General features: G+C 51.2%; 3 protein-coding genes and 1 pseudogene across 16 annotated transcripts in view; 2 read left to right on the top strand and 2 right to left on the bottom strand.

Moving 5' to 3' along the window:
- Positions 1–1,383, top strand: part of LOC132218339 (galectin-9-like) — a 67,160-nt gene extending 65,777 nt beyond the window's left edge. For 3 of the 13 annotated variants that reach the window (XM_059669466.1, XM_059669462.1, XM_059669456.1), the window contains 2 exons: positions 243–278; positions 824–1,131. In XM_059669466.1, coding sequence (XP_059525449.1) covers positions 243–278; positions 824–958 — 171 coding nt within the window. In that variant the 3' untranslated portion in view covers positions 959–1,131. The other 10 variants (XM_059669472.1, XM_059669461.1, XM_059669471.1 and 7 more) reach the window with 8 other exon arrangements.
- The window catches only part of LOC132218338 (galectin-9B-like), a 38,871-nt gene extending 13,716 nt beyond the window's left edge, over positions 1–25,155 (top strand). Inside the window, exons 1-7 of one of the 2 annotated variants that reach the window (XM_059669455.1) lie at positions 10,158–10,181; positions 11,267–11,378; positions 14,084–14,175; positions 19,645–19,846; positions 20,622–20,732; positions 21,743–21,838; positions 22,193–25,155. In XM_059669455.1, the coding sequence (XP_059525438.1) occupies positions 11,340–11,378; positions 14,084–14,175; positions 19,645–19,846; positions 20,622–20,732; positions 21,743–21,838; positions 22,193–22,405 (753 nt within the window). In that variant the 5' untranslated portion in view covers positions 10,158–10,181; positions 11,267–11,339 and the 3' untranslated portion in view covers positions 22,406–25,155. Of the gene's footprint in view, positions 1–10,157; positions 10,182–11,266; positions 11,379–14,083; positions 14,176–19,644; positions 19,847–20,621; positions 20,733–21,742; positions 21,839–22,192 lie in introns of those variants that run through there. The other variant, XM_059669454.1, reaches the window with a different exon arrangement.
- LOC132218340 (TM2 domain-containing protein 3-like) lies at positions 6,894–8,831 on the bottom strand (annotated as a pseudogene).
- Positions 25,156–26,972: 1,817 nt separating the features above from the next.
- Positions 26,973–27,673, bottom strand: part of NOS2 (nitric oxide synthase 2) — a 31,116-nt gene continuing 30,415 nt past the window's right edge. The window contains exon 26 of the mRNA XM_059669437.1: positions 26,973–27,575. Coding sequence (XP_059525420.1) covers positions 27,456–27,575 — 120 coding nt within the window. The 3' untranslated portion in view covers positions 26,973–27,455. The remainder of the gene's footprint in view (positions 27,576–27,673) is intronic.

The raw sequence follows: 27,673 nt of genomic DNA, 5'->3' as shown, positions 1-27,673 counted from the left end.
TGCCCTCTAGAGGAGCCGGCGGGATGTTCCCTCTCCTCCACCCGCCCCCTCCCTCTTCTTAACCATGGTTACCTGGGATGGTGGGTGAGCATCAGGGCACCACGGGCTCAGGGAGGCTTTCTTGGGAGCAAGACGGAAGGAAGCATGAGTCTGGGGGGCATTTCTTACCACTGTTTCGGCTGTTATCTCCCCATCAAGTGGCACCAATATTAACCAGCATTTTTATTTTTCGTCCCCTTCAGCCTCCAAGTTACTGGCAGGCCACTGCAGCTCCCATTGTAAGTCTCTTGCTCTCTCTTTGGAAACTGTTCACTGTGGTTCTTCCTGTGGGTTAGAAGGAGGGGGCTGGGCCAGGCATCAGGCCTCTGCCACAGGGCGACTGGCGCAGCTGAGGCCAGACCCCTGGGCTGCCCTCCTGATGGTGGTAGGGGGTGGAATGTTTGGGGGAGTAGGGGTGTTTGGCTGGGCTGATGGATGGGGAAACAAGCTGAGTTGTTCAAGCCCCTGCCATTCTGTGGACAGTAAGGCCCGCAATTACTTCCTCCTGCAAAATGAAACTAGAGGAATTCCCCTGAGAAGGAAGACGGGCCAAAGGCCACAAATGAAGGCACATTCCTCTCCAGAGGGAACTTTTGCCCCTACCTCATCCCCTTAAGAGGAGAAACACCTCTACCCTGCAATTTTCAGAGTCTGGTCTGGGCTACTGAGAGGGTTGCGCACTGGCAGCTGCTGGGAGGGTGTGCGTTAAGTGGTGCCTCCTGGTGGCAGATGGCGGTGTTCACGCTTGTGAGAGCAGGTTAAAAGCCCCATTTCTTTCTTCCAGATGCAAAAGGTCATCCCTGGACTCAAGTGCCCTGTAAGTCTGCCAGCTCCAGTCAGTACACAACCTCGCTCCCTCTTGCTGGTACAAGTCAGCTGGGAGCCCTGGAGTTCATGGAGCTGCCTGTGGAGGGGCTGAGGGCAGGTGGCCATGATGGGGTCTGGGAGGCAGGAAGTTGCACCAAGGCTGACAGGAGAGGGCAGGGGAATGGGAGAACCCAGGGGCGGAAGTCTCACACTGGAGCATCCCCTCTAGAGTGCGTGGGGTCCTGGGGGCAGGCGCAATCCCACACTGAATTCCTGATCTCTTTTCAACAGAATCCTTAATCCCCCAGATGGCGTACTCCAGCCCTCCTGGGGGTCACCATCTTGAAACAGCAAAGGCCAACCCCTTCCTTTGATTTAGCCAATCGAGAAAGACTGCACCTGAGCTCCAATCAAGAGCAAGGCATAGGTCATGTGCATCAGGGATTATAAAGCCAAGCAGACCACCTGCTCATGTGTGAGGACTTCCAGACCATGTGTGCGAGCCCTTCTGCAAAGAAGTAAAGATGTTTGCCTTGCTGCCTGGCTCCCGAGTATGTTTTGTATTGGGACCTCTGAATTGAGGGCTTTGCCTTCTGAATTGGGGGTTTGCCTTCTTTCTAACAGGTATAAATACGAATACAGTAGAAGCTCGGTTCTCAAACTTAAATCATTCTGGAAGGCTGTTGGAATAGCGATTTGTTAAAAAACGAAATCCATTTTCCCATTAGACACAATGTAAATTGAACTAATTCATTCCAGGCCCACAAATGATTCCCTGTTTTAACCTTTCTTTTATACGGTACATGTCTAATGTACTGTTTCATCTATGAACTAGCACTTCTTTTCTTCAATGTACCCAACCTCCCCTAACCACGTTCAGCACTTGTTTCAGGGTGTCTCAGGAAGTCAGCATGCTGCATCTTCACTTTTTCACTGAGCACTGCCTCAGAGGTGCTGTCACTGACTAACTGCTTTCCATTGATCCAAATCAGCAAAAGTTTTCTACCTCTTCAATGACATGTTATCATGGTTTTTTTTCACAGGCTTAGCAACATTAGCACTCTTGATGGCCTCTTTATGTTTTAAAATACCCCTAATCATCCATTTCACCAGGTAGGAAAGAAAAAAACACACAAAAATATTCATAGCATGATTTCTTGAGAGGTTAACAACAGGAGGGCTAGGGGAAAACTGAATCTCATTCTCTCCTTTGATTGTGACCTAAGAGATGCTTTTGTCATGCTGAGGTCTCAGCATGAAAGAGCTGTCAGGTTGAGAACCAAATCTTGTTCACCAGGAAGACACTTTTCCCGTGAACATCTTGGTAGAGAAGTGAGTTGTCTGAGATGGAAAACCTCTGAGACCTCTGAGAAGGTGACTGTATTGCATTGTTTCATCTACACCCAAGGCCTGAGGAACCACATCTGTCTCCCTACAGTCACCAGGGCATCTCTTGTTAGAAATGCTCTTAACCAGTGTCTCAGGGATTAAACAGACGCTCCAAAATGGATTGACAAGGCTCTCAACTTCTGCAGAAGGGTACAATGCCCCAGCAACAATAGGGTGGGCAAGCACAAAGAACGGGCAGTCCGTCTCCTTTGATCCCTGGCGTGTTACTGCACTGTACCCTGATTGGCTTGAGGGCATGGTTTCACAATCTATCAGGAATGTCTAACTTGAGGAGGGCAGCGCAAGTTACAAGTGGGGGCTGTTTCAAATGCCTGCCCGGAAATGGTGCAAAACTATATCTTGTCTCCTACAGGAATGTCTGTGGTTTTAACTACAAACATTTTTGTTAGACTTTAACTGTCTGCCAGGAAATGGGGGATAGCTATGCCTTTGTTTTTTCCAGGAAGGGAGCCCTCGGTGGATTTGAGTACAAAATAAAGGCTTATAAAAAAAAAGAAATGGAGTTAATATGTAAACTATAGCTTTGATAGGAAAAACTTCCTAATTCTTACATCTCTGTCCCCTCATCCCCAAGTGTCGGGCTCACTCACATTCTCCAGGACGATGAGGTCCAATGCCAGACTTTGCTCCTCTGACCCCGGCTTTCTGACTTTGGCCACTCTCTTTAGGGCGACACATTCCTGACGGTGTCCTTGTCACTGAGGAAGCTAAGGCCAGGGAGCTAGTCCTATGGCTGGGAGGCCTGAGGTGGTAGATTTCACTCGTTTACCTCTCCTCTGCCTGTCACCCTGTGCTGTGCTCTCCACATGGACGGAGAGCCTCCCCTTCGCACAGGAAGGGGGTGCCCTGGAGCCTCCCAGGGGCAGTGTCCTCTCCCCGGTGAGGACTTTCTGGAGCCAATAAAACCCCTTGGAAGGAAACTAAGATGGCGGCATAGATAAACACCGGGAAATTGCTGCTTCCCACAACAATTGATAAATGCATCAAAAACACAAGCTGGACATCACCCAGAACTACAGGCGAGCTGGCTGAGTGTAAATTCTACAACTAGAAGGAAAGAAAAGCACACTGAAAGCCAGAGGAGCTGCGGAGGTGGAGTGCAGAGGTACGGGGGCTCCCGAGCGCGCGGAAAGGGTCTGGCACCTGAGGACGCGGCTGTCTTTTTGAATCCGGAGGGAGACACAAGCTCCCCACGGCTCTGAAATCTGGCTCCGGGAAGTCTCTGGGGACCCAGGACTCATACGGGGAGAAACTGGTCTCTCTGGCAGCGGGCGAGCTTGAGGGCAGCTTTCCCTCAGAGGTGCTTGCAGCCATTGCCGCTGGACACTGGGACTCGCGACTCCTTAGGGCGGGGCTGAGGCTCTGCCATAGCTGCTTCCTCCACCCTTTGATCCCTTGAGACCCCGCCCCGCCCAGGCTGCGGCAGAGGCTTTTGCATATGAATGCCCCGGCCATTTGTAACCTGTAATTACCTAACCGCAGCCGGGCCAGATAGACCCAGAGCTTCCAAGAGAAGGCCCAAGGCCCCACAGCAGCTTGCATTGCTACACAGCTGAGCATCATCAGGGCACTTCCAAACTCCAAAAAAAAGAAGGGGAATCTGCAGTTCTCTTCATAGTTCCTGCTGTGTAACCTCAGGCAGAGGCTAAATTAGCACCTCCTTAGATCCGAGAGCCACTGTACCCAGTGGTCAGAGGGGGACCATCCAGATCACAACTCCTCAGATCCATAACGGACACACTCAGGGTGCAGTCTCAGTGAGCACCAAAGCCCCACTGAAGCAAGTCTTGCCCCAGAAGGGTGTCTCCAGCACAGAAGTTCTCCCGCTGCAGACACAGCTGATTCTCACTGCCAATTGGCCTGGAGGTCAATTCCTCCCAGTGATACCTACAACAACCAAGGCATAGCTACAACAAGACTGTGCACAAAGCCCACAAGGGGGTGCACCAAGAGTGTCCACCACAGGTAACTGGGGAGGCTGAGCCACTGGGCCCTACAGGACACCTAGCACACAAAGCCACTCTATCAACACAGGGAAGCAGCCAAAATGCGGAGACAAAGAAACAGGTCACAAATGGCAGAAACGGAGGAAGGCAAATGACTGGATATAGAGTTCAAGGCCACGTTTATAAGGTTTTTCAAGAATTTTATGGAAACCGCCGATAAATTTAATGAGTCCCTCAATAAGTATAGTGAGACCATGGAGGACATGAAAAAGGACCAACTAGAAATTAAGCATACACTGACTGAAATAAAAAATAATTTACAGAGATCCAACAGCAGACAAGAGGATCCCAATAATCAAGTCAAAGATTTGAAATACAAAGAAACAAAAAATACCCAACTGAAAAAGAAAAAAGAAAAGAGATTCCAAAAATATGAAGATAGTGTAAGGAGCCTCTGGGACAACTTCAAGCGTACCAACATCAGAATTATAGGGGTACCAGAAGAAGAGAGAGAGCAAGATATTGAAAACCTATTTGAAGAAATAATGACAGAAAACTTCCCCCACCTGGTGAAAGAAATAGACTTACAAGTCCAGGAAGCACAGAGAACCCCAAACAAAAGGAATCCAAAGAGGACCACACCAAGACACATCATAATTAAAATGCCAAGAGCAAAAGACAAAGAGAGAATCTTAAAAGCAGCAAGAGAAAGACAGTCAGTTACCTATAAGGGAGTACCCATACGACTGTCAGCTGATTTCTCAACAGAAACCATGCAGGCCAGAAGGGAGTGGCAAGAAATATTCAAAGTGATGAATAGCAAGAACCTGCAACCAAGATTACTTTATCCAGCAAAGCTATCATTCAGAATAGAAGGTCAGATAAAGAGCTTCACGGATAAGAAAAAGCTAAAGGAGTTCATCACCACCAAACCAGCATTATATGAAACGCTGAAAGATATTCTTTAAGAAGAGGAAGAAGAAAAAGGAACTCTTACCATTTGCCACAGCATGGATGGAACTGGAGAGCGGATAAATACCACATGATCTCACTCATTTGTGGAATATAATGAACAACATAAACTGATGAACAAGGACTGATCCAGAGACGGAGAGGCATTGATTGGACTGTTGGGCTTTGGAGGGGGGGGTAGGGGAGGGTGGGGGCAAGGGGGAAAGATCAACCAAAGGACTTACATGCAGGCATATAGGCCTAACCAATGGACACGGACAACGGGGGGGGGGGGGGGGTGAGGGCATGAGCGGGGGGAGGGGGGTAGAGGGTAACGTGGGGACAAGGACACATATGTAATATCTTAATCAATAAAAATATATTTAAAAAAAAAAACCCTTGGAAAATTCAGCCTGGTTCCTTGCTTAACCACAGCCATGCCAGGTGAGCAAGGAAGGCCCAAGAACCTCGATATATTTGGGGACCTTTGAGAATTCACCCAAATCTGTAGGTATCTCAGGTGAAGTCTGATGGCGCATCGTTGGTTGGGCTTCCTGGCCTCAAGAATCTTCTGAACAGCCCAGTCTGAGATTCAGCAGAGAGTCAACAGATGAGGAACATAGAGAGTTAAAGGAGAGCCCATAACCATCTCTTCTGTCTGTTCACATAGCATGGCTGTAGCAGAGATTGACCTCCTACAGGCGGGGAGGGAGCCCTTTTGCCACTGAGTCTGGTTGCTGCCTATAATGCCCTATAGGTCTGTGGTGATCTCCATGTTTCTGAGTCAGACTCCTGAAGCATTTCCATTACTTTCATATGTGAAAGGGAAGGAGGGAGGTGTATAGCTCGGATGCCCCAGAGCAGGAGCTTCAGACAGCACTTCTTTGAGAGCCTCTACAGCTTGTTTCCCTGCAGGGCTCCATTGGATTGGAGCGGGTTGGTCTGACTTGAATAGGGCGTATAGAGGGTGGGCCAGCGGTTCTCAGCCTGTGTGTCGCAACCCCATTGGAAAACACACATATATATAACTACATATTGTCTTTGTGATTAATCACTATGCTTTAATTATGTTTAATTTGTAACAATGAAATTGGGGTCACCACAACATTAGTAACTGTAATAAAGGGTCGCGTCATTAGGAAGGTTGAGAACCACTGGGCTGTCTATCAATAAAAAATTTGGAACCCAATTTCTACAATATTCAGTCAACCCCAGGAATGTTCTAAGCTGCTTTTTTGTTTTGGAAGAGGGAAAGATAGGGTTCCTCTAAGTCTTTCAGGGTGAATCAGTAGCCCATCTTTAGATATGAGATGGCCAAAGCATTTTACTTGAGGTAAGCAAAATTGAGTCTTATCCTTCGAGACCTTATGTCCTTTTATAGCTAGCTGCTGCAGTAGGTAAGTTGTGTCCTTTGGAGAGTCTAGTGATGTCCTAGAACAGGAGTCATCTACATGCTGGATTAGAGTGGAAACTCTAGGAAATTTAGATCAGCTTTAATATCTGGGAGAAATAGGTGGGACTTTCTGTATATCCCTGGGGCATTACAGTCCAAATATATTGTTGATCTTACCAGGTGAGGTGCCAGCCTAAGACATGACTTCCCACCATAAACTGATTTTTAACTTAAAAAATGTTAATTTCAGACCATTCTTTGTGGCTACTTCAGGTCTCTGAGTTTGCAAGGCTGCCATGCAGGCCTTCCTTGAGCTAGTCAGGTTAGCATATGGTCCTTTTTTAAAAATTTTTTCTTAAAGCCAGTTATAACTTTATTAATTCTTCAGTTCTCTCACAACCTTTTACATTACTAATCAAGTTCAAACCACCAGACATGAAAGCTCTAGTTCACGTTAAACAGTCACAGATGAAGACCAGAGATACACAGGACATTGCAAAACTCACGGAGCACTAAGTGCAGGTGGTCCCTTATTGGGCTAAAGAATAAACCGGCCCATTTCCCGCGTCACAGCTGAAAGGCTCCTGCAGGCCTGTCCTGTCCAAGCCGAGATCTGAGCGATACACTTCTATACACTTCGACTTAAGCAACAGAAAACGGAAGTCACGGTGACGAAATTGATTTCCAATCACTGCAGAGTTTGTTCCTCCAGTTTAATCGAGTCCAAGTTTTTTTCACAGGAAAAAATACATTTCAGGCAAATGAAACTGAATTCCAGAGAAGCATGGTTCAGTGTTTTTTCTTTTTTTTAATTTTACCTTCATCAAGGCAGGCCACGTACAGAAGCTGTACATTAAAAACATACAAATACGTCACTCGCGACATCATTTCCTCCGGGCCTAGACCTTCTAGGTGCCGATCCCCACCAAGCACAGATCGCCGCTAAATGTACAGAGAGCCGTCTGCTGGCCCCACACAGCCGACTCCAATCACCAGGACGTGGATCAGCGACCATATCCCCAGGCCGCCGAAGTGAAGAGCTTGCCAAGGCCTTCTCTCCACTGGCCCAGGTCGAACCGGTCCTCGCCGAAGCCACCGAAGGTGATGCTCACAGCCAGGGCCGTGGACCACTTGTAGCCACAGGTCCAGTTGCAATACAGCATGTTGGGAAACGTCCGGTGACCCAGGCCATGCACGTGGTCCCGCACCATGCAGTTGGAGGTCCCCATCATGCAGCTGGTGGAGGTGGAGCACTCGTAGTCGATTTCCGAGAGCTGCCAGCAAAATCGGCAAGTCATGTTGATGACGAAGTGCTTTTGGGGTCGAACGACCCTTTCACAGGGGTCACCTAAGACCATCGGAAAACACATATATAAGTACATATTGTTTTTGTGATTAATCACTATGCTTTAATTATGTTTAATTTGTGGAATTGGGGTCACCACAACATGAGTAACTGTAAGTTACTGACCAACACAGGTAACGGAAGGTTTGACTGTGCAGTCGAAGGTGACAGGCTTCCCGTAGACACAGAAGTTCGTCCTGCACTCCCCACAGTTGGCAGGGAGCCTGCTGCACAAGCCATTGCTCAGACACTTAAGCACATAGGGCGGGATATCAGTGCTTTCTGCCGCCCTGGGAACCACTGTGAACGTGCCCATTGCTCCCGGATCTCTTCTTGCCTGAGCCAGTGGCTGCGAATGCTCTAGATCAGTGGTTCTCAACCTGTGGGTCGCTAACCCTTTTGGGGGTCAAATGACCCTTTCACAGGGATCGCCTAAGACCATTGGAAAACACATATATAATTACATATTGTTTTTGTGATTAATCACCATGCTTTAGTTATGTTCAATTTGTAACAATGAATTTGGGGGTCACCACAACATGAGGAACTGTATTAAAGGGTCATGGCATTAGGAAGGTTGAGAACCACTGGTCTAGTCCCTGCTCCTTCCTCCATTATCTGGTCTTGTAAGACCTGTTTGCCTAAGTACTCCCATTTTACAGAGGCCACAAACCATGAACAAATACACAACCCCCAGAGCGGGTTATCAGTGCTGGTGCCAGGTCAGGTCTTTAGGTGTGGTCTCATGGCCCCCATCCCAACACACAGGGCTTTTTGCAAAGCCCACCAAAGGTCCGGAAGTGCAATCCATATCTGGGGGACAAAGAAACCAAAAGGGTATAAAGGGAAAGCTTCCTCCATGTTGGTTTGTTCAGGATTTGGAGAGAAACAGTCTCCCCTGAGTCATTGTACTAGTACATGCACAACATCTGAAAATAAATTGTTTCTTCCTATGTCTCCAAGTATTCCTGTGTACTTTCCAGTCGCCTGGTAAATTCTGTAACATGACCACCAACCAGGCCAAGTTCCAGCACACTTCTGGGAGGACAGAAAAAAAGCTTCTCTTTTTCTTTGCTGTGGCCTTCCACGTTTATGAGAAGCACCTGGTAATTAAACCCCAAGATTGTTGGCTCCTCTGTTCAACCTGTGGGACAAGATAAGTTACTCTCAAGCTACATCCTTGCATCCTCCTCCTACCTGCTGTTTCCACAATTCAGGGATAATTCACAAGGAGTCTCTAGTTAGTAGAAAGCTCCCAAACGCTCCTCCCCTTTCAGAGAAGCCTCTTTTGAACTCTATAACATTTGCTCTAAGCATGATAAGTCACCTCCTTGGGACAACTGACGGACTGTCTTCTGGAAAGCAAACAAACAAACTTTTTAAGACCACCCCCCTGGTATCTGCTCAACTTCAACACAATCTCCCACCCACCTCCCGCTTCCTTGTTGCTTAGCAACTGCAATTGCTTGCTCTTTAAAAGCAGAAGCCACTCTTTGTTCCCTGCCCTGTATTGACTAGCAATACCTGGCTCTCTCCTCCCTTGGAAAGTGAAATAAATGTCCTCACTGCATCTGTTCCCTTAGTTGTGAATTCTTTCATAGCCCGCATCATCAGCCAAACCTAACAATTGTCAGCTCCCAGGTGACTCCCTCATGCCCTCCCAGGTTCATTGTTAAATCTGAGGTCACTGAGGTTTCCTGTGTCACAGCTCCTTTTGGTTGCTGGGGCCATTCCATGGTAGGAGCACCATCACTTGTTCCTTCTTTCTTCTGCTGGTGCACACTTGTGTGGTTTTCAGTTTGGAGCTATGGGAGTGAGGCTGTCGTGAATGTCTGTGTTCATCTCTCTTGAATTGTTTTCCAAAGTTGTGTTATTTCACACTCCAATCTGCAAGGAATGAGAGTTCCACTGGGTCCAGGTCCCCATCAGTGATGACATCGTCCCTGGTGTCCCTGCTGCTGGAAAGGACAGCAAAGAATTTCCCTTCCTTGCCCTCCTTTCTGCTCCAACTGTGCTGTCTGCACCTTCAACTGGTTAAATTCTAGTTGACTCAGGGATACAATGGGGATGGAGGGTGGGCCAATGGGACAGGTGACCTCAGTTAATAGGAGCATCTCAAAGAAGTCAGTCTTTGCAAATTCTAGTGCATCTAGACAAGGCTTAAGAAGGAAAAGAGGTACCAATCTGTGTGTGACCTTGGGCACCTTCTACCAACATGGCACCTATCTGACCTTTAACTGTTCATTCAGGCTTGACTATGAGCACATTGCAGGGACCTGCTTGACTTCAGGTAAGTTCATTGTCCCCTCTGCTCCACTTTCCAATCTACTCTTTGGACCCAGCCTATCTTGCTAGTCTCTGTTTAATCATTTCCCTTAACTAGGCGCTGAAGCCAGTTAAAGGCAGTTCATTTAATGTTACCCTGACCTCCATGTCATTTGGAATAGACTTCTCTCTGTTTTGTGTTTTTTTAAATCTTCACAGGAGGATATTTTCTCCCCATTGATTTTCAGAGTGAAAGGGAAGGAGGGGATGTGTGAGAGAGAAACATCAATTGGTTGCCTCCCACACACACCCCAACTGGGCCTGGGAATTGAACCTGCACTGGAGGTACCTGCCCTTGACTGGGAATGAAACCTGTGACCCTTGGCTCCGTGGGCTGACGCTCTAACCACCGAGAAAAAACCAGCCAGGGCTCCTCTCCATATTCTAAAGCACAGAAAGAAAAGGGAGAAAGGAGGAGCAGGGAAGAGAGAAGAAAGGTGTAAATTCACTGAGAGGGAACTCAGAAGCTCCCTGGGTACCACTATAATGGATATCATAACATCCATGATGAGGTTTTCTATTTGTAAAACACCTTTTTCGACATGGCGATGTATTTATAAGAGGAATAGAATTTTAAAGGAGAGAAATATCTTTTTGTGAATCACAATGTCCTCACTGAGGTCAGGCTGCCACTAGTGAGCCCTGTGACCTTGGACATGTCTCTGAGCCTCAGTTTCTCTGTGTGGAAAGTGAGTATAACCAGACCTTCCAGCTCCACCACCACCGCTCCCTGTGGCCCTGTCAAGTAGCCCATTGTTTTCTGGACATTGTGACTGAGCATGCTCAGGAGACACAGCCATACACCCAGGGGCAGCAGCCTCTGAAACTCGCTGTCATGTCAGTGGCCAGACTCTGAGAACCTGTACACTAACCAAACATGATACAAGAGGAAGGAAAAATCACTGGAGTGGGAGTGTCTGCTTACCTGTCCCTGAGCCCCATCCTGGCCCCTTCTCCCCCAGCACTTTCCCTTTCTCTTTCTCTAAATGCATGTCCTCTTGCTCCTGGCTCCTCCCCACTGAATAACTGCCATATAGTTTTGTTTCATAGTAAAGTCCTTCCCAGTGCAGAGAACTGCCTGGCTGGTGTGAGGAGCAGCCGGGACCACAGAGGTGGTGAAGAGATGGCCCTCACCTGTAACCAGCTTTCCGTCGTGAACCCAGTGAGTTCCCAGGCATTGGGCACAGGTGATGGTACGAGGCTGAGCCAAGGAAGCCCCTCTGGGTCTCTGAGGAAACCAGGAAGGGGGTGGCAGATGGTGCGTCGGGGGCAGACATGCCCGATGGGGCAATTCTGTCACACCCTCTGCCCCAGGCCAGTCTCACCTGCCTCTCAGGACCGAGGGATGATAATCACCCGCATTGGGGCATTGCACAGATGGTGACAGAGCTCCCTCTGGGCGCCTGTCCTGTCCTGGGTGCTGAGGAGAGAAGGGCGCTGGTCAACCCTGGGAGAGTGGTGCTTTGTTGGAATGAAAGGGGAGCCCAGCAGGACTTCCTGGGGAGCCCAACAGCCTGACTTGGGCACTGACTTAGGAGATGGCCTCCCTGGGTTCAGCCGTTTCCTAGCTCGGTGACCTCAGGCAAACTGGTGTTAGCTCTCTGGGCCTCAGTTTCAACATCAGTAAAATAGGGGTAATCCTTGAGCCGCCTCCCAGGATTGGGATAAGGATGCAGGTAGCATGTCTAGGGTGTTTGAACAGTGCCTGGCACGCGGCGGGGGCTTTTGAAGTGTTGAGCAGATTAGAAGTCTGGGGGCAGCAGGGAAGACCTCCTGAGGGGGGTCTGCTCCCTGGGGGGTGAGTTATCAGGGGCAGGTCCAGGGTGTGCAGAGGGGCCCTCTGGGGAGTGAGAGAGGACCGGGCTGCGCTGCAGTGTGGGATGCAAAGGGCTGCCTTTCCCACCTTTTGGCCACGTGTGTGGGCCCTGTCTGGGTGGCTGTGTAAACGCTCTGAGCTTTATTATCCCCACGCCATCCATGGGAAACTGAGGCTCAGAGGTGTCGAGGCCACTTCCCAGACGTCCCCAGATGGTCGAGGAGGAGGGTGCCTTGATTTACCCCAGAAGAGGAGGTGCCCACAGGGAGAGCAGTAATGGGGGAAGGCAGGCAGGCGCAGCCCCAGGTCCAGGAGGTCACTGTGCCCTGGACCGGCCCGTGGAAGCCTCTCCCAGCCTCGGCAAACAGTTTCCCCGAGAGCCGGGGCGGTGGAGTGATAGGGCCCTTCCTGGTGGGGCACGGGGTAGGCGGGTGGGCGGCAGCACGGCCCTGAGGGAGAAGCTGCCTGGGCCTCCACTCCAACTCCCCCCGGGCAGGGGCCCTGGCGTGGGCTCACCTTGAAAAGGCTCTGGAGGTGGAGCTGCAGAAAGTGGGCCAGACCCCGTTGGTGCCTCAAGTGTGTGTGTGGGGCATGGGGGGGGTGGGGGGGGATGGGGGACGGGCTAGGGTCAGAAGTGTCACCTTAGGCTCATTGTCTGTAAGATGGGGGATCCCAGACCTCCTTCTAGGCCCTGACACTTTCTTATCATGGTGACTGGTTTGTACTTTTCTATCCTTGGGTTCAAAAGCTACTAGTAATTATACAAATCAGAGGGAAATCCTGCAGGGGCAGCAGAGAGTTCAAACAGGGCCTCGGTGCCCTGGCCGGTGGCTCCACTGGTTGAAGTGTCATCCTGATCACCGAAAGGTTGCGGGACTGGTCCTCTATCCGGGTGCATTTGGAGGCAAGGGATCTCTCTCTCTCTATCTCCATCTCCATTTCCATCTCCATCTCCATCTCCATCTCCATCTCCATCTCCATCTCCATCTCCATCTCCATCTCTATCTCTATCTCTCACTCCTTTCCTCTCTAAAATCAAAAAACATATCATTGTGTGAGGATAAAACAAACAAACAAACAAAAACCCAACCAGGGCTTTGGTGTCAGACAAAAAGGACGCTGGGTGGAGTCCCTACAGGCGCCAAACACAGCTGTCCACCCCACCTAGCCACTCTCCCCCGGGTGACACAGTGATTCCCAGCAGTCAGGAGTGACCTCCCTCTTCTCCAACAAGTGCCAGGAAGATCGCACATCCCGGCTATTCCGCTGATCAGCTGAACTCCATGAGCATCTGCCCTGGGGGCCTCAGCCCCATTCCTTGCCAAGCCCCGCCAGCCTCATCTGGCCCAGACTCTCAGAGGCCAGGGTGGAAGCTCGAACTACAGGCAGGACAGGACTCGCTGTTTGGTGTGGGAAGCCCTCAGGGAGCTAGGAGCCAGGATGTCTGTGCTTCATCATGAGAAGCAGCCTGTGTGGGGCTTCACAGCATGGGTGCTGGGACCCACACCCCACCCTATTACTGACCAGCTGCGTGGCTTTGGTCAAGTTACCAGACCTTCTGTGCTCAGTTTCCTCATCTGTAGGGGTGGCCCTGATAATGGCCAGGGCTGTTGCTAGGATAACTAGGAACAGCCAGGGAAATGGGGTTTTCTGAGTTTTCAACTAGAGCCCTGAGTCTTTGCTAAGAGCCTGGCCTATGGTCCAGCCGCCTCTCTCTCTATCCTGGTTCCTTCCCCTCTCGGGGCCATGTTCATGCTACTTCCTCCTCTTGAAAGCTGCTACTTCCCCTTAAGAAAGGTCAGCTCTGGGTTAAATTGTCTCATAGCCTGGCAGTTTCCTTATCAGTCTCAGAATGAACGTGTAACTCTCCGGATCCAAGTCGGCTTCCTCACAGGTGGGAAGTTCCATGAGACTGAGACTCCAGATGCCCAATTTACACCTGAATCCGGCACCTGACATGTTGCCCGACACACCAGGCCGGCCACTAGCAAGTGCCAGAGGGATTGACAGAAGGAGCAGGGCCCTAACTGACTGTCTTCTTCTCCCTGCAGGTCGTCCCCTTCTCTAGGGCCACACCAGGGGGCCTCCAGTATGGACATCAGGTCACTGTCAAAGGGGTGTTTCTTCCGTCCTGTGGAAGCAGGTACCTGGAAGTGTTATTTCTCTCCAGCCTTGACCCTTAGCAAAATGTCAACTGTCTGCTCAGGGTGGTTCACCTGACACTCTCCAAGCCGCCTGTGCCTGGCTCAGGGGATGCTGGATGTGTAGGGCCTGGCCCTGCCAACACTGCATGGGACCCCTGCCGTCTGCCAGTAGATTCTGGACACCATGAACATAGATTCCCCATAGACACAGGGAGCTCATAGTCTAAGACCAGCCCCGGGGCAGATCATGGGCTAGGATCGAATTTTGCACAGGAAGACTCAGAGATGCCTCCTTTATTTCCCATAACGGCCTTCATTCATTTCGAAGCCCTCATTTGACTGATGTGGAAATCTTTTTTTATCTCTAAATTTTTTAATTTGAAATATTTATTGTCCCCGAAACCGGTTTGGCTCAGTGGATAGAGCGTCGGCCTGCAGACTGAAAGGTCCCAGGTTCGATTCCGGTCAAGGGCATGTACCTGGGTTGCGGGCACATCCCCAGGGGGTGTGCAGGAGGCAGCTGATCGATGTTTCTCTCTCATTGATGTTTCTAACTCTCTCTCTCCCTTCCTCTCTGTAAGAAATCAATAAAATATATTTAAAAATATATATATATTTATTGTTTATAGTATTATGTATGTCTCCTTTTCTCCCCAATGACCTCTCCCTAGCCGCCCCCAACCCCCTGCACATGCCCTCACCCCCCTCCTGTCTGTGTCCATTGCTTATGCTTATATGCGCACATACAAGTCCTTTTGTTGATCTCTTACGCCCCTCCCACTTCCTCCCCTGTGTTCCCTTTGAGGTTTGACTGACTGATCGATGCTTCTATGTCTCTGGATCTATTTTTGTTCATCAATTTATGTTGTTCATTATATTCCACAAATGAGTGAGATCATGTGATATTTATCTTTCTCCGACTGGCTTTTTGCTTAGCATAATGCTCTCCAGGTCCATCCATGCTATTGCCAATGGTAAGAGTTCTTTCTTTTTTACAGTAGCATAGTATTCCATCATGTAGATGTACCACTGTTTTCTAATCCATTCATCTACTAACGGCTCTTAGGCTGTTTCCAAATCTTAGCTATTGTAAATTGTGCTGCTAGGAACATAGAGGTGCATATATCCTTTCTGATTGGTGTTTCTAGTTTCTTGGGATATATTCCTAGAAATGAGATTACTGGGTCAAATGGGAGTTCCATTTTTAATGTTTTGAGGCAACTCCATACTGTTCTCCACAGTGGCTGCACCAGTCTGCATTCCCACCAGCAGGGCACAAGGGTTCCTTTTTCTCCACATCCTCATGCGGAGATACATGTCAGACGGGCTTCAGAAATACCAGCACTTGTCATTTGTTGATGATAGCCATTCTGAAGGTGTGAGATGGTATCTCATTGTCATTTTGATTTGCATCTTCCTGATGATTAGTGACTTTGGGCATGTTTTCATATGTCTCTTGGCCTTCTGTAAGTCCACTTTGGAAAAGTGTCTATTTAGGTCCTTTGCCCATTTTTTGATTGGATTGTTAATCTTCCTTTTGTTAAGTTGTCAGAGTTCCCTATAAATTTTGGAGATTAAACCCTTATCAGATATATCATTGGCAAATATGTTCTCCCATGCAGTGGGCTCTCTTGTTGTTTTGTTGAAGATTTCTTTTGTCGTACAGAAGCTTTTTATTTTGATGTAGTCCCATTTGTTTATTAAAATATCTTTTTGTTGAGAGTATTACAGATGTTCCTCTTTTTCCCCCTCTATTGCCACCCTCCATCCAGTTCCCACCCTGCCCAAACCTTCACCACGCCATTGTTTGTGTCCATAGTTAATGCATATCCTATCTAATAAAAGAGAAACATGGTAATTGGCGTACGACCACTACCCTTCCCATTGGCTAATCAGCGATATGCAAATTAACTGCCAGCCAAGATGGCGGCCGACAGCCAGGCAGCTTGAAACTAACATGAGGCTTGCTTGCTTCAGTGATGGAGGAAACCAACGTTCCCCGCCTGCCTTGCTGGCCTCTGAGCCTGCAGTTTAAGAAACATTGTAACAAATATAGAAGCTAAACAAAACACCAGAAACCTGCTTTCAGCGAGCCCGGGATCTCAGAGCTGGAGTTATACATTGTTTTGATTATAGAACCGAAACAAACCAGATACCTGCTTTCAGCAGCAGAGGCCTCAGAGCTGGAACCAGGCTAAAGCCGGCCCAGAATAAAAACAAAAAAGAAAAAAAGGAGCGGTTGGGAGCTTCAGTTGGCCTGAAAACAGCCCTCAGCCCCTCACCCAGACTGGCCAGGCACCCCAGTGGGGACCCCCACACTGAAGGGTGTGTGACCAGCTGCAAACAGCCATCATCCCCTCACCCAGGCTGGCCAGGCACCCCAGTGGGGACCCCCACCCTGATCCAGGACACCCTTCAGGGCAAACCAGCCAGCCCCACCCATGCACCAGGTCTCTATCCTATATAGTAAAAGGGTAATATGCCTCCCAGCACCGGGATCAGCGGAGCTGTGAGACCTCCCAGCACCGGGATCAGTGGAGCCGAGAGGCCTCCCGGCACTGGGGTCAGCGTGACAGGGGGCAGCGCTCAAACCCCCTGATCGCCCTGCGGCTCTGTGTGTGACAGGGGGCGGGGCCACAACCTCCCTATCCGCCCTGCTCTGTTCATGACAGGGGAAGGCGCCCCAACCCCCTGATCAGCCCTGCTCTGTGCCTGATAGGGGGGAGCTCCCCAACCCCCTGATCGGCCCTGCTCTGTGTGTGACAGGGTGCGGCGCCCCAACCCCCCCACTCCACAGGCCCTGCTCTGTGTGTGATGGGGTAGAGCCATAACCTCCCCATCGGCCCTGCCCTGAGTGTGACAGTGGCGGCACCCCAACCCCCTGATTGGCCCTGCTCTGTGGGTGATAGAGGCAGTGCCCCAACTCCCCTATCAGCCCTACTCTGTGAGGTACAGGGGGGAGCTCCCCAACCCCCTGATTGACCCTGCTCTGTGCGTGACAGGGTATGGAGCCCCAACCCCCCTGATGGGCCCTGCTCTGTGCATAACAGGGGGTAGCACCCCAACCCCCTGATTGGCCCTGCTCTGTGAGTGACAGGGGTCAGCGCCCCAACCCCCCTGATGGGCCCTGCTCTGTGAGTGACAGGGGTCAGCGCCCCAACCCCCTGATTGGCCCTGCTCTGTGCGTGACAGGGGGTGGCGCCGCAACCTCCCTATCGACCCTGCCTTGAGTGTGACAGGGGGCAGTGCCCCAATACCCCAATCGGCCCTACCCTGAGCGTGACTGAGGGTGGCATCGCAACCTCCCGATCCGCCCTGCTCTGTGCATGACAGGGGGCGGCGCCCCAGCTCCGGAATCAGCCCTGCTCTGAGCCCAACCAGGGGCTGCACCTAGGGATTGGGCCTGCCCTCTGCCACCCGGGAGCAGGCCTAAGCCAGCAGGTCGTTATCTCCCGAGGGGTCCCAGACTGCCAGAGGGCACAGGCCGGGATAAGGGGACCACCCCCCCCCAAGTGCACAAATTTTTGTGCACCGGGCCTCTTGTGTGTATATAAGGTCTTTGGCTAATCTCTTCCTGATCCCTCTCTGAGATTCATCAGTCCTTTCCACGTTTCCATGCCTCTGATTCTATTTTATTCATCAGTTTATTTTGTTCATTAGATTTCTTGTCATTTATTTTGATTTTTAGATTCAATTTTTGTGTAAATTTATTTATTGCCATTTAATGGTTCATATTATTTTTATCTTTTTTTCCCCCCTCTTCTTAAAGAATACCCTTCAACATTTCATGTAACACTAGTACGTTGGTGATGAACTCCTTTAGCTTTTTCTTGTCTGTGAAGCTCTTATTCTGATCTTCCATTCTAAATGATAGCTTTGCTGGGTAAAGTAATCTTGGTTGTATTCAAAATATTTAAATTTGCCATCCAATGTAATTTTTTAAAAATACATTTGTATTGATTTCAGGGGGGAGAAGGGAAAGGGAGAGAAGAGAGTGATAGAAACATCAACGATGAGAGAGAATCATTGATCTGCTGCCTCCTGCATGCCCCCTACCGAGGACTGAGCCCACAACCCAGGCATGTGCCCTTGACTCCAATTGAACCCAGGAGCCTTCAGTCTCCAGGCCAATGCTTTATCCACTGAGCCAAACACCCTAGAGCTCGAATATAATTTGATCTCCTTCTGTTTCAAGTTCCTTCCTGGAAAATACTAAGTCACTTCAAAATACAAACATCTCAGCACTGTTTCCCACCCAAGAGGGGACTTTGGGGAACAGGGAAGAGATTGTACAACTCCCCAGATGTACAAGAGCCCTGTAATACTCCAGCAGCCCTGGCTGCCCTCAGCTGAGCCCCAGGTGGTGTCAGGTGAGGGGCTCTTGCCTGATTTGGAGGGGGCTCTGCAGGAATTGAATAGAATGTCTATCTAGGGTCAACTCTGGGCTTGGTTCAGAGCCTGGCCCTGTGGGGGTTGTAGAAGACACAAAGGTGGGTTGGGGGCTTCCCTGAGTGCTGTGCATTAGTTGGGGACACCAGAATGACCCCAAGATGCAGGCTATGAACGATGCTCCTGCCGACTTCAAGGAAGGCTTGGAGTAGACAGTGACTCCTCAGATTGGACTGGTTTTAGGACATGTGCCTTGGAAAGAGCAGAACAAACATGTATTGTGCCCCTTTCATGAGTCTGGCTCCTGGGAAGGTTCTTTTGTTCTAATTCCTCTCCTTAGAGCCATAGCTATCCCCAAAGGAAGTTTTGAAGGTTAGGGCTTCCTTCTGAGGAAGGAATTAAAATTTACTTTTGTGGAGGCTTTCTGAACACCTCATTAATCATCTCCAAAGAAAGGGAGTCAGCCCCGCCCTGGGTGCGTTGACACCAGGTAGTGTGTTTCAGAGTCACCCCAATAACTAACAGGGTGGGACATACACCAACCTCCGATGAGGGACAGACACACATACCAGAAGTTCTCCTGCCTGGAGAGCCCATATTCATACCATGCCCCCCCTGCTAGACACCGTCTTTGTAGGTAAAGTCCATCGATGTCACATGTTCTCTCCATTTGTTCTCTTCCTTCACAACGGAGCAGCCGCGGGCTGGCCTCTAACCAGTGCCCACCAGGCATGAGAGGCTCTTGCTTCTGGGCATGTTCCTGGATTGGCATCTTCACAAAAATGTGCAGTCAGTTTCCAAGACCCGCGCTTCCTGAGGCTGAGTCCCCATTGTTCTTTACCCAGTTCCTGCTTATTTCTGGAAAGTCACGCTGGAAAGGGCAAAATGCAATAATTACACAAAACACACTAAGTGCAAATTAGGTAAACACAAAGGAAGGCAGCACAGTGGGATGGATGCCACCTGCCACACAGGTTGTATGCAAGTTGCCAGGCACACACGGAAGTCTGAGGCCCCGGGCCCTCCTGCTCCTACCATCGGGAATAAACCAGAACGCTGTCCGATTTCCATCCACCTAGGTTTGCTGTGGACTTCCAGACGGGCTTCAGTGACAATGACATTGCCTTCCACTTCAACCCTCGGTTTGAAGAGGGCGGGTATGTGGTCTGTAACACCAGGCAGAAAGGACGCTGGGGGCCGGAGGAGAGGATGATGATCAATCCCTTCCAGATGGGAATTCCTTTTGAGATCAGCTTCCTGGTGGAGAACTCTGGATTCCAGGTGAGCAGGATTCTCCTCCCTCCCGCCTCCTGCCTGTCCCCCTGCCCCATCAGGACTGGAGAAAGGCCGGTAAATAATTACCCAAGCAATGCCATTATACAGAAAACAGGACCTTACACACCTTCACCTGCACCTACAGAGCACCTGTTGCTTCTGTTACCAGGAAATAAGAGCTAGGTAAGTCCCCACCTGCTCTTTGCCCTCGGGTTCCAGGTGACTGCCATCCTCTGCTGCAGCCTGTCCGCTCCGGGTCCTTGACAGCATTTGTTTTGGGTGATGCTGTGGCAGCCCTTCTGCAGGCCCAGGGGCGGCTCAGGGCTGCATGGTGTGGTCATTGCTCTACAGGCAGAGCAGTGCTGCTGGGCCCAGGGAGAGGGATGGCTGTGTCTGTGCTTCTCTGTGTGAACGGGATGCTCCCAGCCCTCAGTGTGCACCCTGAGGTGCCCTCTCCTCTGCTCCCATGAGCACTTTAGGCATTTAAATGAGCATATTGAAATGGCATCCCAGGTGAGCTGAGAAAGACAAACCTAGAGCAATTAAAAAACTAGAATTAAGAAGCCAAACTAGAGCCAAGTGGTGGCTGGGTTTGGCTGCACTTTGGATCACATGTGTGTTCCTGTACCTGGAGCAGCTCTGAAGGCTGGGCCCCACCTACAGGGGATGGAGGTGAAAACCAGACAGGCCTTAATTTCTAGAAGCCGGGGTCCTAGTGCTCAGGTGTGCTCCCCGCCCTGGTCTGGGATCTCTCTCCTGAAATATGCGCTACTGTTGACAGGTGAAGGTGAATGGAAACTTCTTTATGATCTACGTACACCGCGTGCCCTTCCACCGTGTGGACACCATCTCCTTCACCGGTGGTGTAGAGGTGACAGAGATCAGCATCGAGGTTAGATTGTCCATCTGGCATTTGTCCCACTGTCTGGGTGCAGGGGCAACATTAGCTATGCCTAGGCCTGTTGGGTGGGTCCAAATGTTCCAGTCAATCTCTCACTCAGGTGACTCTAGGGACACTCCTTTGGCTCCCCCATCCTGCTCTTCCTTTGTCACCGTTTCTGTCCAGAGCACCTGCCTCAGCCTGAATCCTTCGCTTCTTGCCTGTCCCTCTCTACTCCCACCCTGGTTAGGAGGCCATGTGGTTCCCCAAAGAACAGCTTGGGAATCACACTGAATCCAGCTCAGATCCCAGCTCTGCATTGTCATCAGCTGTGGGATCTCAGGCAAGTGAGTCTGCCTCTCCCAGCCTCAGTTTCCTCATCTGTGCAAGGGGCATAGCCACAGCCTCCCCAGGAGGTATGTGTGGGCTCAATGAGGCGATACGTGTCAGAGGTCACGGAATGACCTAATGGGCCCACACCAGGGTCTACAGGACCCTCTCTGTGTTTTCCCAACTTTTGAATGTGTTGCCAACATCTACAAGGCCAGGAGCAGGTTTGCATTGTGGAGCTGATGCTGGTGATGGCTGCACCACAGTGTGAAGGCACTGAATGCCCCTCCAGTGTACTCATGAAAATGGTGAAGGTGGTAAATTTCATGTGTATTTTACCAAAAATTTTCTAGGTCAGGTGATATCACATGGAAACCTGAATGTCTGGCTTTTTGTGAAAACTGGGAAGATTGGGGTATGCCTGGCCCAAATTCCCACAGGGCCACAGGCGCCGGGATTGGAGATGTAATTTCCACTTCGGTATTTGAGTGTGCTCCTGAGATGAGAAAGCCACACTGTATGCCTGCAACAAATATGAGCTCCTCTCTCTTTGTTCCCATTTCTTATTCTCTCCCTCTCTCCTACTCTGTCCCTGCCTGCCTGGCTTCCTCCCTGTCTGGGCCCCTGCCTTTCCACTCTTCCATGACTCATTAAAGCTTCTCTTCACTCCATGTCGCCTTTTGTTTTAACAGGACACCCGTGCAGTTTGTCTCCAGAGGAAGATCTCTGAGGTGCAGTCCTACCCCAGTCCCTGTGGCTCACCTGAGTCCAAAGAGCAGAAACCAAAAGTGAATTGAACATGGACACCTTGGAGCTGAGCAGTCAGCAGGAAGGACAGGGGTCTGAGAGAGGCTACTTCCAGCCAGCAGGCAGCCAGGGCGTCTAAGCCCCATAATGCCCACCCACGGTTCCCTATTTCCATCCACAGGCACCCAGGCCCGGGACCTGGGAGGCGTCCTTGGACCTTCCCTCCCTTCCTTAATGTCCCTCCAGGGCACCAACGCCTCTCCTTCCTGAAGCCACTGCCTTGGTCCAGGCCACCCTCCCATCCCCCCTCTCTCCCTTCACACCCACCCACGGCCACAGTGACCTTCCCATAAGCAAATCCTATCTCATTCTCTTCATGCTTAAATCTCTTAAAGGCCCCAGGCTCAAATAAAGCTCCAACTCCCCAGCTGGATGTGCAGAATCCTCCCCAGCCTTGCCCAGCCCACCTCCCGGCCTCCCACCTCACCCATGAAGACCCTCCATCAGCCTCCACTGCTCACTCCAGGCTCCTTCTGGCCACCACGCTTTTGCATCTGCTGTCCTGGTGCCCAAAGTATCCTTTGCCACCTCACCCAGCCAGCCCCTAACTGCCCTTCAATGCCCTGCTTCATTGTGGCTCCTCAGGGCATCTTCCCTGCCTGGCAGGTTGCTGGATGCCCGACCCCCTCCCTGACCTGATGCACTATTAACAACTCTGTGCACGCCAGGCAACATGTCCAGTTGTAACTGTACTTACATGTCTGTCTCTGTCATTCCACCCCCTCTTTCCCCAAACCATAAGCTTGGAATACTGACTTGTCCCTTTCTGTATCCCCAGCACTTTGTAGGGAATAGATCAGAGGCCAACCCAAGCTGGGAGCCAGATTTTGCCAAACACCACCGAGTCCTTGGTTGAGTGCCTTCCTGGTTCCTCCTGAGAGAAGGAAACATGGTTCACTCCTTCAGCAGCCTTCCCGGGGGACATGGGTGCCCTTCACTCACCGGCATGCCCTTGACCCTTAGCCCCATCTCATGGGCTTTGTCATCCAAGTGCCCAATCATTATTAGCCAAACTCTCATGAACATGAAGGCCTCAGAGCAAAATTCAGAGACTGTAAGACTGGCTGTGCTCAGGACTCCACTAAAGAGCCAGCACTAAGATGAGAAATGCACTCAAAGGCCCACAGCAAATATGAGCTCCTCTCTCTTTGGCCCTCATCTCTGTTATTTTCTCCCTCTTGCCTACTCTGTCTGTCCCTTCCTGGCTGGCTTCCTCCCTCTTGTCCAGGCCCCTGCCTTTCCATTCTTCCTTGGCTCATTAAAGCTTCTCTTCACCCCAGAGCACCTTTTGTTTTAACGGGACCCTGGGGATGTCCCTGCGGTGCAAAATGGTCAAACAGCTTGTGACCTACTGGAGCCCAAGGAGCAGAAAGCAAAAGTGAGTTAAACATGGAGAACCTGGGAGGCTGAGCAGTCAGCAGGAAGGACAGAAAGTCTGAGAGAGGGGCTAGTTGCTGCGAGCAGGCAGTGACGACCTATAGCCCCCTGCATGCCCATCCAAGGTTCCCTATCTCCATCCACCAGGCACCAGGTGCCACAACCTTTTGCAGTGAGGATTCAGGATCTGGTGAAGGGGCTGCACATAAATGGATAGACTAGACAAAAAATATAAATTTAGAATGCATGTGGGAATGAGGCAGAAACCTACTCTCTAGCGGAATGGCTCTCTGAATCTCCATACCCAAAGCTTTTTACTAGAATATACATTTTACCTTTAGCAAAGCAAAGAGACAGCAATGGTAAGGTTTGTAAACAATAAAAGGATTATGTGCTTAGAGGATTGCCTTCAGCCATTCAGCCAACAGCAGGTGATAATATGCTGATTCTCAGCCCTTGCTGAATATCAAAGTCCATCAGCCTTCTGAGGGACTTCTGGCATTTATATGTTAACTACTTTTTGCTCTTTGCCTCCAGAACCCAGGCCCCTGATTTGGGAGGCATCCTTCATTCTTCCCTCCCTTCCTTAATATCCCTGGAGTGCACCAAGGCCTCTCTTTCCTGAAGGCACTGCCTTGGATTAGACCACCTGGCTCTTCACTCCTGACCTCCTCACACTGCCACACTGCCACAGTGACCTTTCCAAAAGCAAATCTAGTGGCATCTACTCCCTCCTTAAAAACCGTAAAGGCTCTCGCCTCAATAGAGCTCCAGTCCCCCAGCTGGAGGAACAGATTCCTCCCTAGTCTTGCCCAGCCCACCTGCTGGCCTCCCACCTCACCCACCAAGACCCTCCATCAGCCTCCACTGCTCACTCCAGGCTCCTTCCGGCCACCACACTTTTGCATCTGCTATCCTGGTGCCAAAAGGACCCATTGCCTCCTCACCCAGCCAGCCCCTAACTGCCCTTCAATGCTCTGCTTCAATGTGGCTCCTCAGGGGCATCTTCCCTGCCTGGCAGGATGCTGGATGACCCACTGCCTCCCTGTCTCAGTGGACATTTCACAACTCTATGCACACCAGGCACCATGTCCTGTTGTAACTGTATTTACATGTCTGTCTCTGTCACTCCAACCATCCTTCCCCAAACCTGTGAGCTTGGGATTGTGACTTGTCCCTTTGTGCATCCCCAGCACTTTGCACAGTGCCTGGAGTGCAGTAGGGACTGGGTCAATGAATGAGGGATGTGGTTTGCACAGTCAGTAGAAGCGGAGACCAGTCAGGGCAAGACCAGTCTGCTGGGTGGGGAGGGGCCTCGGGCAGGAAACGGAGCAGGGCCTGGCCCTTCCTTGGCCACTTGAGCAGTGGGAGCAAGGCCAAGGGCGTCATCCTACCCAGCTTCCTGTGGCCCATCACGGTGCTCGGTGGGCCCCTGCCACCCGCCACACTGACTTTAGGATGGAGGAGCTCCTGGGAGCCTTTGCAGGGCAGCCTGACTTTGGCCCTGGCCTTGGGAGGACGTGGTATGTTGATACAACCAGACACAACAGGGTACCACTTTGTATTTGATGACTTGCTACTGGGACAGGCTTGGGCAAGGTGCTTAACCTCTCTGAGCCTGTGCTCTTACTTAGCAAAACTGAAGTTGACCTTGGTGCAGACACAGGAGGGATTCCCGCCCTGGGACCTCGGGCTGGAGCATGCTGATGTCTGCATCTGAACTTCAACTCTGCCTTCCCTGTCCCTGCCCCAGTCCCTGCCCTCCCAGCCCTTCCTGGATCTGGGGCTTTTCTAGAGAAACCAGGCCCTTGGCCCTGCTTCTGTCTGCAGCCATCCTGGAGTGGAGAAGGCCGTTGGCTGGCATAGCTCCCTCTGTCTGGGCAGCACCTGGGCTCCAGCTGCCCAAATTCTAACATCTGAGGATGGGGCGGGGCACCAGGGGGTGACAGTGGGAGCGGGGTGGCGGGTTGTGGGTCAGTGCAGGCTGAATCCCATGTTCAGTCCCCTCAGCAGAAAGGGAGCATCCTGGGCCTTCCCAGCTCCCACCCGGGCCCACCCCTCATCTTCCTCTTGACCCCATCCCCACCCTCCATTCAAGTCCACCTCAGGCTCCAGCCACCAGCTGGTCACTCCCCTGGGAGGTGGTCTCCTCAGCCCCTCCTCTTTCTCCATCCTTTACCCTTTGCTTTCAGCCTGTACCACCCTTCCCCCACTCCAGGAACGTGACCGATTGACACCTGCTGGTCTCCACCCTCTGAGCTTTTGCAGCTGGACGCCCCCCTTTCCCAGTGCCCTTCAAATAAAGAGAGAAAGAAAACTCGGGGTTGGCACATATGCACAGTGTGATTGTGGTTTATTCAATGTGTTTGGAGACATGCCGAGGCCTCTGCTGGTGTCTGGGATCAGGGCGTCCTGGCCAAGGAGAGAGCATAGGGTCACTTTGATGGGGACGGGGGTGCAGATCCATTTCTGCCTTCAGTGGGTCCCCCAAAATCCCACAAGGTGTGGGAGGAAGCAGCCGTCCTCAGGCTTTATGGACAGGATTTCTGACAGGAAGCCTGATAACAGAGGTGAACCAGGAAACAGCCGCAAGCTCCTGAGGTGGGCCAAGGGCTGGGCCAGAGCCTGGAGGACCAGAGCCTGGAGGGCCAGAGCCTGGAGGACCAGAGTCTGGAGGGCCAGGAAGGCTGATGGCAGGGCCGGCTCATCAGAGCCCCGTGTCCCAGTGGGAGGGGGTGGCAGCTGGAGTCGGGAGGAGCTGACGCAGATGAAAGACGTGTGTGTGTTGTTCCACTGTGGGCCCGGCACCAGGGGTTACTGGGGTGGGAACGTGGCTCAGTGTGTGGGGTTCTGCCAGCCCTTGGGCCAGTGCCGAGGGACCCAGGTTCGTGCCCACACCCTGCTAATCCCATGAAGAATCCAGGGCCTCAGGAACCAGGGTGCTGGCTCCAAGTGTAGTCCTGGAAGCAGCAGTATCTACAGCACCTGGGAGCTGTTACAGTGCAGACGCTGGGGCCAGCCACAGACCTGAATCAGGGTCTCCACTGGAAGGAGATCCCAGGAGGTTGCCTGTACGAAAGCATGAGAGTCACCTGTCCAGGTGGCTGTGTTCTTGACCACCTGAGGGACCCTGTAGGTTGGCATGTCCCCTTCTCCCGCCCCCATCACCCCATCTGAGTGGGGAGGCCAGGGAGCCAAGAATCAGAGGCCAAACCCAAGCTGGGAGCCAGATTTTGCCAGTCCCCACTGAGCCCTGGCTGAGTGCCTTCCTGCTTCCCCCTGAGAGCAGGAAACATGGCTCAGTCCCTTCCGCAGCCTTCCCTGGGAACATGTGTGTCCTTCACTCACCGCCATGCCCTTGACCCTTAGCCCCACCTCACGGGCTTTGTCATCCAGGTGCCCAATTGTTATTGCCCAAAATCTCATGAAGCTGGAGGCCCCAGAGCAAAACACAGAGACTGTAAGACAGGCTGTGCTCAGGCCTCCGCTAAAGAGCTGGCATCCCCCCACCCATCGCCCACGGGGGATGCCTCCTGTGTGGGGCTCAGCTGAGGCCCGTGCTCCCTCCCTCCATCCCGGGTTGTCAGAGGTGCATGTGTGCTGCCCTCTATGCACTTCAGGTCAAGCTGGCACATCCCTTGGGTTTGTTTGTTTTTTTGTCCAGGCTGCTGCACCCAATAGTCTCCAAGTCTATATAACTTAGGGCTGCTCCCCTTATAAAATACAACACACACAATGTGATTAAAATAAAATGCATTTCATATAAATATCTCCATCAGGGAGTCATACATGGAAGGCCTTAACAGCCTCAGGAGCTGACTAGGGTTTGCTTTTTAAATACAAGGGCATAAATAACTGTACATGGGGAGAAGGGCCAGGTTAAACACAGAGTGGCCCGTCGTCGCCCCCTGGTGGTCCCTCCTAGAGGTGCAATCAGAAGAAGGATCCATCCTCACCCACTGGCCAGGCCTCACATTGCAGATCTACTCTCCAAGGGACCAGGGACAACCCAGTTCCCCATGAGCCGGGGAAGGGTGGGCTCCAAGGAGACAAGAGGTTCCACTCAGTGCAGGCTGCTACTCGGTAGCAAGTCAAGTAAAGGGGAAGGGGATGGGGAAATGAGATGGGAGACTTGGGGATATAATTTCCCACCATCTCCCCAGACCCTGTGACGTCAGATAATGGAGAGCTGGCTCCATCCTGCATTCTGCGGCAGCGCCTTTAACTTCTCCTGTGGGCTGTTGGAGCTCTGGGATCGCTAGGCTCTCCCGCTGACCCATCCTTCTTCATCTTGTAGGGAAACACAGCACTGAAGATGTCTTCATGATAGCGCTTCTGGCTCTTTAAGGGACAAGGATCACCGGGTCAGTCCTGCTGGTCCAGCCACCTCTCGTTCATCAGGTCCAGGCTAGAATGAGCTCCTGGGGCTCCCCAGCTTC

The sequence above is a fragment of the Myotis daubentonii genome, chromosome 16 (assembly GCF_963259705.1).
Source record: "Myotis daubentonii chromosome 16, mMyoDau2.1, whole genome shotgun sequence".
Taxonomy (NCBI): domain Eukaryota; kingdom Metazoa; phylum Chordata; class Mammalia; order Chiroptera; family Vespertilionidae; genus Myotis; species Myotis daubentonii.
Note: the sequence above shows the minus strand (reverse complement) of the source record. Positions and strands in the feature narration are given on the sequence as shown.